The sequence below is a fragment of the Eptesicus fuscus genome, chromosome 21 (genome assembly GCF_027574615.1).
Source record: "Eptesicus fuscus isolate TK198812 chromosome 21, DD_ASM_mEF_20220401, whole genome shotgun sequence".
Classification (NCBI taxonomy): Eukaryota; Metazoa; Chordata; class Mammalia; order Chiroptera; family Vespertilionidae; genus Eptesicus; species Eptesicus fuscus.
In genome coordinates, this window is record NC_072493.1 from 39,429,210 (window position 1) to 39,442,393 (window position 13,184).

The 13,184-nt window shown below is 41.9% G+C and overlaps 1 protein-coding gene across 1 annotated transcript; it reads left to right on the forward strand.

The window, feature by feature from the left end:
• The first annotated feature begins 82 nt into the window (after window positions 1-82).
• On the forward strand, window positions 83-6,384 carry LOC129147052 (zinc finger protein 233-like). Its single transcript, XM_054710840.1, has 3 exons — window positions 83-97; window positions 2,881-3,007; window positions 4,502-6,384. The coding sequence occupies exons 1-3, from the start codon at window positions 83-85 to the stop codon at window positions 6,382-6,384; spliced, it is 2,025 nt and encodes a 674-aa protein (XP_054566815.1).
• Window positions 6,385-13,184: the final 6,800 nt, after the last annotated feature.

Below are 13,184 nucleotides of genomic sequence, written 5' to 3' on the forward strand. Positions count from 1 at the left end.
GCCAGGGCCGTGTCTCATGGCTTCTTTCTCCTTTGCCACTTCTGCCTTCCCAGGGTTCTGTGCTTCTCCAGGAGCAGGAGAAATGGCCAAGTTCCAGGTGAGTTGAGTTTTGATTTTGATCTCTTAAAGATCTCTTCTCAAAGGTTAGACACAGCATCTTTCTCTTCCTTGGGAAGGATGAAAGACAGGTGTTTGTTATGTGCCTGTAACTAGCTGGCCTTTTATATTGGTTCTGTTTTGGTTTTTGTCTTTTGTTTTTACTTTTGGTTTTCATCATCTTCATTTTACAAAAAGTGCAGAAATTCATAGATATAAAAACATTTTAAGCCACATTACTGGGAGGTGGGAGTGGCTGGGGAGAGGTCAATGATGGAAAAATGAGACATATGTAAGACTTTAAACAATGGAGAATTATTTATTTATTTATTTGTTTGTTTGTTTAAAATATATTTTATTGATTTTTTACAGAGAGGAAGGGAAAGGGATAGAGAGTTAGAAACATCAACGAGAAACATCAATCAGCTGCCTCCTGCACACCCCCCACTGGGGCTGTGCCCGCAACCAAAGTACATGCCCTTGACCAGAATCGAACCTGGGATCCTTGAGTCCGCAGGCCAACGCTCTATCCACTGAGCCAAACCGGCCATGGCAATGAAGAATTTTTTATTTTATTTTATTTTTTTAAAAATATTTCTTTATTGATTTCAGAGAGGAAGGGAGAGGGATAGAGAGATAGAAACATCAATGATGAGAGAGAATCATAGATAGGCTGCCTCCTACATGCCCCCTACTGGGGACCAAGCCCACAACCTGGGCATGTGCCCTTGGCTGGAATCGAACCTGGGACCTTTCAGTCTGTAGGCCGACGCTCTATCCACTGAGCCAAACCGGCCATGGCAATGAAGAATTTTTTAAAAAGCCACATTACTACACTGCTACGTCAGCTATTTCCCCATGCTATATTTTATATGATTACAACCACAGCACATGTACAATTTTAAATCTTATGTTTTCACTTAATGTTAGCAGCTTTGTTGTGATTTGGCATTATTTTATGATGTGATTTGGCATTATTTTATTTCTTTAGAAGGGTTTCTATTTTTTGAGTAAACTTCAGAAGCTACAAACATGCATATACCCCAGTGTGCCGCTGAATGAATTTTGTTTTGATTCATAACACTTTTGCATGGGTTTTAAACTTGAAATATAATTTATTTACAAAAATTAGACATCTTAAGTGTTAGGTCGGTGACAGTGCTATGCCCCATTTTGAAAGCTGAATAATGACATTGGGTCACCGCCCAAAACCCGAAGTAGACCATTTACATTAACCCCGAACGTTCTGTCCTGTGTCTTGGACTGGCTGTGAAAGACATGAGTTTATTAGGACTTATTTGAACTTACATGTGCATGGGGCGGGGAGCTGGGGCGGGTGTTTGCCAGTGAAGTCTCTCAACACGGGCTTTCTTAGTACAGGGCTAGATAGAGTACAGAAAACAGAGCCACCAGCCATAATGTTTCACTCTAGCCTCACACCCAGAAACGTTTTCTTCTTGGCCCTTCCTTGACCGAGGCCTTGGCCAGGTTCCCCAAGTCCCATGGTATCCGTTCAGATGACCTTCATTATATTCCCAGGGGAGAGGTGGAGGAGGCCGTGTTCTCTCGTACCACATAGTCTTTCGAGTCAGTTTTCTACCCCTCGGAGGCATCTGCTGTTCTGATCGGTCATCACATGATTAGTTTACTTGTTTACAAATTTAATATACTTACTTCGTACAGTATGTACTCTTGTGCCTGGCTTTTTCCACTCAGCATAATGCGGCTCTTTGGCCCCTTGAGTGTGGCTCTTCCACAAAAATACCACGTGCGGGCGCGCACGTTCAGTGCGATTGAAACTTCGTGGCCCATGCGCAGAAGTCGGTTTTCGGCCTGGGCGAGTCTATTTTGAAGAAGTGGCGTTAGAACACTCAAGGGGCCAAAGAGCCGCATGTGGCTTGCGAGCCACGGTTTGCCGACCACTGGTCTAAGGTCCTGCAGCTTGGGAGGGGCACAGCTTTGGGATTTAAACTGAGGGATTCTGGCATGAACACGGTCAGACACTTTGAATGCTGTCATAAATAATGTCACAGGTAGGTGGCATGTGCCTTGAGAGCACAGAGGACCAATTTCATTGCTCCTCAGGAAGGGTGACCAGTTGGTTTGTTAAATTGTAACGAAGTCGAAAAAAATAAAATAAATAAATAAATTGTAACGAAGTGAGAATGCCCAGGCTTAGTGAATGTGTGAGGGAGAAAGGAAAGATAAAAGCCACCAGAGCCTGTTGGGAGTAAATTAACCCAGCATTGCTGGAACAGTTTGGTGGTACTAATCAAAATGTATATCCCCCACGATTGAAGAGTTACGGTTCCAGGGTGCTTACGTAGGAATACTCACAAATGACACCAAGTGAAATAAACAGGGATTGTTTTTAATTGCACAATTTTTCATATATGTTTTTATTAATTTTTTTTGAGAGAGAGAGAGGAAATGAGAGGGTGAGAGAGAAGCATCAATCAGCTGCCTCCTGCAAGTCCGCTACTAGGGATCGAGCCCACAACCCGTCCATGTGCCCTCACTAGAAATTGAACCCGAGACCTTCTGATGTCCAACCAACTGAACCACAGCAAAGAGGCTACGTTGCACATACTTTTGAAGGGACTGTGGAAAATTAGTCTGTGAAATTGACATGCTGGATGGAGAAGAGAGAGAAGGGCCTTAAAGTAGACTCAGGGCTGGCAGAATCCAGGACAACTTCCGCCCCATCCCCTCTGCCCTCAGTGCTGCCCCTCTCCCCGTGGCCATTGGTTGTAAAGTTGAGGTTTCCTGTGTTTGGTGCTGTAGGAGGCAGTGACCTTCCAGGACGTGGCTGTGGTCTTCACGGAAGAGGAGCTGGGGCTGCTGGACCCGTCCCAGAGGAAGCTGTACCGAGACGTGATGCTGGAGAACTTCCGGAACCTGGTCTCAGTGGGTGAGGACAGGCGCCTCTGCCACTGAATGTCAGCTCCCAGGAGTATTTTGATTTCAAATGTTTAAGACGTTGGGGCTCTTGAAATGTGTCCCCAAACCTGGGATCTCAATTTCCCAAATCCTGTGAGATATCCTGTCTGTACCTTTCCTTTTCCTTTGCAAATTGCAGTTACAGCATCTTGGTGGGGTTTAAAATCACTTGGTGAGTTACATCTTTATTGTATTGAACAAAATAGAATAAAGACAGCATAGCTCTTTGTCGGAACTACATACAGTATAACCAAAATTGTGGATAAACCAGGAAAGGATGATCATTTGATTGCCTGTTGTATTTTTAAAAATATAGTTTTATTGATTTCAGAGAGGAAGGGAGAAGGAGAGAGAGAGAGAAATATCAGTGATGATAGGGAATCATTGATCAGCTGCCTCCTGCACGCCCCCTACTGGGGAATGAGCCCGCAACACGGGCAAGTGCTCTTGAACGGATTCGAACCCGGGACCTTCCAGTCCGCAGTCCAATGCTCTATCCACTGAGCCAAACCGGCTAGGGCTATTCTTAAACTTAGCAGGTTACAACAACAAGCATTTATTTATACTTCTGTGAGTCAGGAATCTGGTGGCAGCTTATCTGGATGATAAGGGTCAGAATGTCATAAACTTGTCAAGGAGTCCAGCAGAGCGTCAGGCCTTTGAAGGTTTAATGGGACTAAAGTTTCGGCTTCTAAGATGGACTCATTCACATGATGGTTGGGAGAAGGCCTCAGTTCCTTGCCAGTGGGCCTCTCCATTGAGCTCCTGAGTGTCTTCCAAACATGGCAGTTAGTTTCCCCAGCTGGTTACACCCAAGACAGTGGAAGGCAGAAACCACAATGTCTTTTATGACCTAACCTTGGAAGTGATATATTCTCACTTCTGCCATATTCTGTTGGCTTCACAGACCAATCCTGATACATTGTGAGAAGGGATTTGATAGGATATAGACATCAGGAGGCAGAATCATTGGGGACCATCCTGTGTGCTGGGTACCAGGGCACCTTCTCATATGTACAAATACATATGTACAAAGCATGGAAGAGAATATTAGCTGTTCACATTGATCATAAAATTCAGCCAAACTAAGTGGCAACAATTATCTTAGGAATTTTACTCCCATAAGATATGGAAATGAGTTTTCTATTTTTTTCCAGTTGTTCACCAGTTGAATATTATCTATCCTTTTTACTTTTGCTGAGAAAGTTCCCTGCTCTGTAGCTATCTATTTCTAATTTTGACTTCATAGGTAAGTCTTGTTATAGTTCCAAGTGAGTCTCCTTAACACTTAGCGTATAGGAGCCTACTCATCACCTCTTGGTTTTCATAGGCATGAAAAAGCCAATGACAAAGTCCAAGCTGATCGAATATGTTCTCCCAGTGTGGTTGACTGGTGAAAATATTTTTATTTCTGAATAAATATTCATTTGTCCTCATTTTCATCTCTGAATTCTTATCCTTTCAGGACACTGGAATCAAAATGAGATAGAAACTCTTCAAGAAGTTGAATTAAGGGACCTTTTTCATGAAGACCTTGTATGCTGGCCAATGTGGGAACAAATTATGACTAAGTTAACCAGAAATCAAGACTTGATAATAAATCTACAAGGCAAGAAGTCTGATTTGCCAATCCAAGGCGATTCCTTCTGCCAGTTGTGGGCAACAGAATCTACTCAGGTTTCTGAAGATGAGAACTATGTAATAAAGGTTCAAGGGGAAATTCAAAGTGACAATAGTTTAAAAAATCAAGAGTTTCCAAGTAAGACCACCTGGGATTTCTGGAAAGAGTCACAGAATTATCAGAGTAGGTGTCAGCAGTTTGATGGGAAGTGTAAACTGTGTAAGTGTGATGGTTGTGATATTAAAAGGACCTCTCATGACCGTGATGATGATCAAGAAGTACATAAAGGTGAGAAGTCGTGTAGCCACAACAATTGTGGGAAATGTTTCATGAAGACATCATTTCAGCATAATGGAATCCATGCAGGAGAGCAAAATTCTCATGAGAATGGACAAGGCTTCAGTTTTGGCCCCAATCTTGAACTTCATCAGCAGTTACACCTAGGAGCAAAATCTCATATGTGTAGTGAGTGTGGGGATGGCATCACTTATAGCTCGCTGCTTTGCACTCATCAAAGTGTTCTCACAGAAGAGAAATTCAATAGGAATCGTGAGTGTGGTGAAGACTTCTGTCAAAGCTTACCTCTGCAAATCCGTCAGAGAGTCAACACAGGAGAGAAACCCTATAAATGTGCTGTGTGTGGGAAAGGCTTCAGTCGGAGTTCACATCTTAAAGTTCATCACCGAGTCCACATTAGAGAGAAACCCTACACATGTGCTGTGTGTGAAAAGGGCTTTAGACTAAGTTCCCAGCTTCATGCCCATCAGCGAGTCCACACTGTAGAGAACCCATACAAATGTGAGGCATGTGGTACAGGCTTCATTCATAGCTCACATCTTCAAGAACATCAACAAGTCCACACTGGAGACAAACCCTACAAATGCTCTGTGTGTAGTAAGAGCTTCAGTCAGACCTCAAGTCTTCAAGCCCATCAGCGAATCCACACGGGAGAGAAACCCTACAAATGTACTGTGTGTGGTAAGAGCTTTAGTCAGAAATCACATCTGCAAGTTCATCAGCGAGTCCACACTGGAGAGAAACCCTACAGATGTGCTGTGTGTGGGAAAGGCTTCATGTGGAGCTCATATCTTCACGTTCATGAGAGGATCCACACAGAAGAGAAACCTTACAAATGTGGGGTGTGTGGGAAGAGCTTCAATCAGAGTTCACATCTTCAAGCCCATCAGCGAATCCACACTGGAGAGAAGCCCTACCAATGTGCTGTGTGTGGTAAGAGCTTCAGTCGGAGTTCGCATCTTCAAGGCCATCAGCGATTCCACACAGGAGAGAAACCCTACAGTTGTGCTGTGTGTGGGAAGAGCTTCAGTCAGACCTCAAGTCTTCAATACCATCAACGTGTCCACACTGGCGAGAAACCCTACAAATGTGAACAGTGTGGTAAAGGCTTCATGGTGACCTCAAGTCTTCATGTTCATCAGAGGATCCACACAGGAGAGAAACCCTACAAATGTAGCGTGTGTGGGAAGAGCTTTAGTCAAACCTCAAGTCTCCAGACTCATCAGCGAGTCCACACAGGAGAGAAACCCTACAAATGTGCTATGTGTGTAAAGAGCTTCAGTCGGAGTTCATATCTTCAATCCCATCAGCGAGTCCACACTGGAGAGAAACACTACAAATGTACTGTGTGTGGTAAGAGCTTCAGCCATACCTCAAGTCTTCAAGACCATCAGCGAATCCACACTGTCGAGAATCCCTACAAATGTTAGGAGTGTGGGAAAGGCTTCATGTAGAGCCTGTATTTTCAGGTTCATCAGAGGATCCACACAGGAGAGAATCCCTATAAATGTCACCTGTGAGGCAGTACCTTCAATCTTACTAAATCTCGTCTTCAAGCTCATCACTAAGTCCACACTTGAGCAAAGCCATAAATATGTGAGACGTGTAAGGGCTTTTGTCATAGTTCATGTCTAAAAGAATACCATTGAGTCCATACTGGACAGTAACCCTACTAGTGTGCTGTGTGTGGTAAGAGCCTCAGTCAGACATCACATCTGCAGGTTCATCAGCAAGTCCAGAAGGAGAGAAGCCATACAAATGTGAGTCTTGTGGTAAGGGCTTCATTGAGATTTTCCAATTTCAAGTCCATCAGAGATCTCATACAGGAGACAAGACATACAAATGTGAGATATGTGGTAAGGGCTTTAATCACAGTTCACATCTTCAAGGACATCGGCGAGTTTACACTGGAGAGAAACCCTACAAGTGTGCTGTGCATGGGGAGGGCTTCCGTTAGAGTTCACTTCTTCAAGCCCATTGGTGAGTCCACAGTGGAGTCAAAACCTACTGATGTGCTGTGTGTGGTAAGAACTTCAGTCAGACATCACATCTTCAAGTTCTTCAGTGAGGCCACACTGGAGAGAAACCCTGCAAGTGTGCTGGGTGTGGAAAAGGCTTCATGTGGGGATCTTACCTTCATATTCATCAGAGGATCCACACAGGACAGAAACCCTATAATTGTGGCGTGTATGATAAGAGCATCATTCATTCCTCAAGTCAGACATCAAATCTGCAAGTTTACCAGAGAATCCACACAAAAGAGAAGCTATAAAAATGTGAGACATGTCAGAAGGGCTCTAATCACAGTTCACGTATTCAAGAACATCAATGTGTCCACACAAAAGACAAACCCTACAAATGTGCTGGTTGTGGTAAGAGTTTCCAGTTAGACCGCAGTCTCCAAACTCATCAGCAAATCCAACTACAGAGAAACACTACAAAGTGCTGTGTGTGCTAAGAGGTTCAATTAGACTTAACATCTGCAAGTTCATCAGTGAATTCACAGTGGAGAGAAACCCTACAAAAGTGCTGTGTGTGAGAAAGGCTTCATGGGGAGATCGTATCTTCATGTTCATCAGAGGATCCACACAAGACAGAAACCCTATATATGTGACATGTGTGGTAAGAACTTCAGTCAGAAATCAAGTCTTCAAGCTCATCAGAGAGTCCACACAAGATAGAAGTTATACAAATATGAGATATGTTTCATAATTAGGTTTTTGTGTTTACATATAAAGTTCCTTTCTTAATATTTCTCTTTTTTAAAATATATTTTATTGATTTTAGAGAGAGGAAGGGAAAGGGAGAGACAGAAACATCAATGAGAGAGAAACATTGATCAGTTGCCTCCTGCACACGCGTTGCTAGGGACCAAGCCCAATCCCAGGCATGTGCCCTGACCAGGAATCAAATCAGTGACCTCTTGGTGCATAGGACAACACTCAATCCACTGAGCTACACAGGCCCAGATTAAGATTTTGTTTTTAAAAGAAATATTTTTATTGATTTCATAGAGGAAGAGAGAGGGGATAGATAGGAATATCATTGATGAGAGAGAATCATCAATTGCCTGCTTCCAAAATCCGGGCATGTGCCCTGAACAGGAATCATTCCGTGACCACCTGGTTCATAAGTCGACACTCAGCCATGGAGCCACACCTGCTGGGCTTACTATTTCTTTTTACTTAACTTTTTATAATAGCATTTTAAAATAAATTTTAAAAGTGATACCATAAAAATACTATTATTTATCATGCAGGTAGATGTTGTACACATTCAGTAATTATTAACAGTTGGGTTACATATACACTGTATAGGGTTTGAGAAAAGCCTAAAGAACAAGTATTATTATTATTACTAATAGTAGTAGTAACATTAATTTGTAGGTATATAGGCCTTGTTGGTATCTCAGGATGGCTGTCTATTTCTGATGTTTGGGCTTTTCATTCTTGAAAAGTCTTTGATCTCCACTGTAGATAGAGGTAAGTGTCAGAGTCAGGGTCAGATGTCCATTCGTGGTTAGGCACCTGATTAGGTAAGGTCTCTTCCAACACTGTTGTAGAGAGTCTTTAATTAATGTATTTACCATTGGACAAAAATCTCCAGGTTGTAAGTTATGATCTTAAAAGTCTTCAGAGTTTTATAAATTTTTATCTAATTTAAAGATTTGATCTCTTTGGAAACCTATAATTTAGAGTAAGTCAGAGTCTTTTTTATGGATTTTTCTAAAGATATATTTGTAAATGTATAAAATAAAATGACTGTAAATGACAAAACAAAATGGCGTGGTTATAAATTTGATTTCAATGCAATTGATAAAACAACACTTTTTTTTATAAACCACAATATTCAAAGACAACAATTTTTTTTGTAAATAAGTTACACATGGCTTATTGGAAGTATGTATTGAGCACTGGAAATTTCCAATGTGTAGATCACAAATATCCAGAGTAGCACTGCCAGACACCCCCATAGAGAACCATGGCTCTTGGCTTGCCCTGTGTCACTGACGGGACATCTGCTATCCCTGGGAGCTGCCTGTTTGAACTTGGCTTTCAATGTTTGCAAGTTTTTCCCTAGGGCAGAGTGGAATATTTAGAATATCCATTTTGAATAAATGTACATAAATAGGACATTATTACTATTAGTATTAATTTTGATTTGGGAAAGCTTTCTGTGTAATTTCAAGTATATTAAATAGGCTAATTATTTTCAAAACTCTCTTTAAAAGGAGAGAGAATAGCTGAGTGTCAGCCCATGAACCAGGAGGTCATGGGTTTGGTTCCCAGTCAGGGCACATGTCGGGTTGTGGGCCCGATCTTGAACTCCATCAGCATTTTCTCCTAGGAGCAAAACCCCATATGTGTAATGTGTGGGGAGACATTTAAAGCTCCCTTGTGCAAATTCATCAGAAAGTTAACACAGGAGAGAAACCTTACAAATGTAAAGAGTGTGGGAGTGGATTCATGTGGAGTTCGAATCTTCAGTCTGCAGGCCGACACTATCCACTAAGCCAAACCAGCTAGGGCACAGGTAGGCCTTTTGATTCTAGAATGTATATAGGCATTTAAAGGGCCAAGAATAGGAAAGAATCTAGGATAACTACACAACTGAAGGTGTTATGCTATCAAATGTCAAACCTATTTTAAAATTACAGTTATTAAAACAGTGGTAATGCACAATGGTGGCCATCAGACCGGTGAAACAATAGAGTTCAGGTCTGGTAGCCCTCCTGATATACAACAGAGGAGCTGCTGCAGTGCTAGTGAAGGAAAGATGATCACACCAACAAGTGCCCATGGGGAAAAGAAATGAACCTTGACTTCTGTCTCACACCATACACACAAATCACTCCATGCAGTTACTCAGCCCAAAAGTGCAAGGTGAAACAATAGTCAATATGGTACCACTGGATACATGTGACTATTCAAATTTGTTTTACTTTTAAATCTTATTGTTGAGAGGATTACAAATGTCCCCCCTTTCCCCCCCATTACCCCCCTCCACCCAGTTCTCACCTTACCCAGGCCTTCACCATCCTATTGTCTGTGTCCATAGGGTAATGCATATATGCATATAAGTTTTTTGGTTAATCTCTTCCCACCCCCCCACTCCCGCCCTCTCTGAGATTCATCAGTCTGTTCCATGTTTCCATGCCTTTGGTTCTATTTTATTCATTAATTTATTTTGTTCATTAGATTCCTTTTTTGGTTTATTTTGATTTTTAGATTCAATTGTCAATATTTATTCATTGCCATTTTATTGTTCACATTTCTCCTCCTCCTCCTCCTCCTCCTCTTCTTTCTTCTTCTTCTTCTTCTTCTTCTTCTTCTTCTTCTTCTTCTTCTTCTTCTTCTTCTCCTCCTCCTCCTCCTCCTCCTCCTTCTCCTTCTCCTTCTCCTTCTTCTCCTCCTTCTCCTCCTCCTCCTCTCTCTCCTTCTCCTTCTCCCTACTCCTCTGCTTAAAGAATATCCTTCAACATTTCATGTAATATTTCTTTGGTGATGATGAACTCCTTTAGCTTTTTCTTGTCTGAAGTTCTTTATTTGGCCTTCAATTCTAAATGATAGCTCTACTGTGGTAGAGTAATCTTGGCTGTAGATCCTTGCATTTCAACACTTTGAATATTTCTTGCTACTCCCTGCCTGCCTGCAAAGTTTCTGTTGAGAAATTAGCTGACAGTTGTCTGGGCACTTCCTTATATGTAACTAACTGCTTTTCTCTTGCTGCTTTTATGATTCTCTCTTTGTTTTTAACTGTTGGCGTTTTAATTGTGATGTGTCTTGGTGTGGGCCTCTTTGGGTTCCTCTTGTTTGGGACTCTCTGCACTTCCTGGACTTGTAAGTCTATATTTCTTTCACTAGGTAGGGGAAGTTTTCTTCATTATTTCTTCACATAGGTTTTCAATATCTTGCTCTCTCTCTTCTCCTTCTGGCACCCCCATAATGTGAATGTTGGTATGCTTGAAGTTGTCCCAGAGGTTCCTTACACTGTCATTTTTTCTCTTCTGATTGGGTGTTTTTTGCTTCCTCATATTCCAAATTGCTGATTTGATTCTCAGAATTTTCTACTCTACTGTTGAATCCCTGTAAATTATTCTTTATTTCAGTTAATGTATGCTTAATTTCTGACTGATACTTTTCATGTCTTTAAAATTCTAAGATCCTTGGAAGTCTCACTAAGTCCCTTGAAGCTCTCATTAAGTTCTTTGTGTATCCTTATAATCAGTGTTTTGAACTCTGTATCTAGTCATTTGTTTCCATTTCATTTAGGTTTTTTCCTGGAGATTTCTTCTGTTCTTCCATTTGTGACATGTTTCTTTGTCTCTGCATTTTAGCTGCTTTCCTTTGTTTCTATGTATTAGGTAGAGTTGCTATGTCTCCTGGAATTGATAGAGTTGCCATGTGTAGTAGGTGTCCTGTAGGGCCCAGTGACTCAGCCTCCCCAGTCACTTGAGTTGGTTACTCTAGGTGGGCCTCTGTGTGGGCTGTGTGCACAGTCTTGTTGCAGTTGAGCCTTGATTACTGTTAGCATCACTTGGAGGAGTTGACCTCCAGGCCAATTGGCTGTGAGGACCAGCTGTGACTACAGTAAAAGAACTGCTAGGCAAGAGACACCCCTATGGGGAAGGACTTGCTTCAGTGGGGCTTTGGTGTTCAATGAGTCTGCCCCTTGATTATGTCACTCATGGGTATGTAGCATTGTAATCTGGTATAGTCTGAAGCTGTCGCCCAGGTGCACTGGCTCTGGGCCCTCTTGGGAGGTACAAAGTCAGCCACTGCCTGGCTCCACCTGGCAGGAGCTACAGAGCAATCTGCAGATGGCTGCTACTTGTGTTGGGCTTGGAAGTGCCCAGGTGAGGCCAAGCTGTGAAATAAGGCAGGCTGCTGCTAGTGCCAGGTGTTGGTGAAGCCAGCTGGTGCTTGTTTGGGAGATTTTAGGAAGGTGTGAAGCCTGAGCCAGGACAGGTTATTCATATAAAAAAGGTGCTTCAGCAGCTTGGATGGAGCTGCAAATTGGATGGGGCCGAGTCTCAGGGATTACCAGGGCTGACCAAACAGTGTGAACCAGGCTGATGGAAACTCAGATATGGCTGCCAGTCAACTCTACGACAGGGGAGGTCTCAGCATAGGAACAATGACCCCTGCGAGCAACCCTGTCTGGAAGAAAGCCATCACTGAGTTCTTGCTCCAATTCCAGACCATCCAATTCCTCCCCTTATATCCCTGGATCCCCCTAAGCCACTGGAGCTCAGAGGGAGTGGGACCACGTATGTTTGTGTACTGGCCCTTTAATTTGGTGTAATGTTTTCAACGTTTTGTAGCCTGTATCATTACTTCATTCCTTTTAAAAAACATCCTCACCCAAGAATATGTTTGTTGATTTTTTTTAGAGAGAGAAAGGGAGAGAGAGAAATATCAGTGTGAGAGAGAAACAGATCTATCGCCTCTCGTATGCGCCCCAATTGGGGATTGAATCGGCAGCCTACAAGGTTCGAGCAAATACTTACATTCTTTCACCTGAAAGATAATTCACGAACAACATGTAACATAGATCATCAGACCTCTTTTGGATTACTTTATCTCAAAATTTAAATCTTTATATATACCAAAGCAGCAGCTATCACTCGATGAAGCAATGATTCCATGGAGAGGATGCATCAGATTCAAGATGTATAATCTGGTAAAAATAATAAAATATGGAATTTTAGTAAAGATGCTTTGTGAAAGTGAGAGTGGCTATGTTTGCAACTTCAAGACATATAAGGATGAAGGCAAAAAGTTACAAAAGACTATATTATCTGTCTTAGGGCCTTTTCTTAGTTCTTGGCACCCTACTTACCAAGATAATTACTAGCGTTTCTACAGCTGAACTATTACTAAAGAACAAAACACTGGTCTGTGGAACAATAAGGGAGAACTGTGATTTGCCAAACTACGAAAAGTAGCCAGGGCGGATGTCTGGCTCGAAATAGCTTGTCAGCAAGGTGTGAGTAAGCTTTTTAAGGAATCTTTCATTACTTAATTGTATTTTATTTCAAGTAATACTTAGTTGATATTTTGATTATTGAGACTATATGAAATTTGAAGAAATTTCGAATTATTCATATTCCCAGGATATAGATAACTGCTAACACTTTAATGTGGGTTTTTTTCAGGGTTTTTGTTTATTTACCTACATTTTACAAAACAGGTGTCATGCCCAGCTGCATTACTCAGTGGTAGAGCAT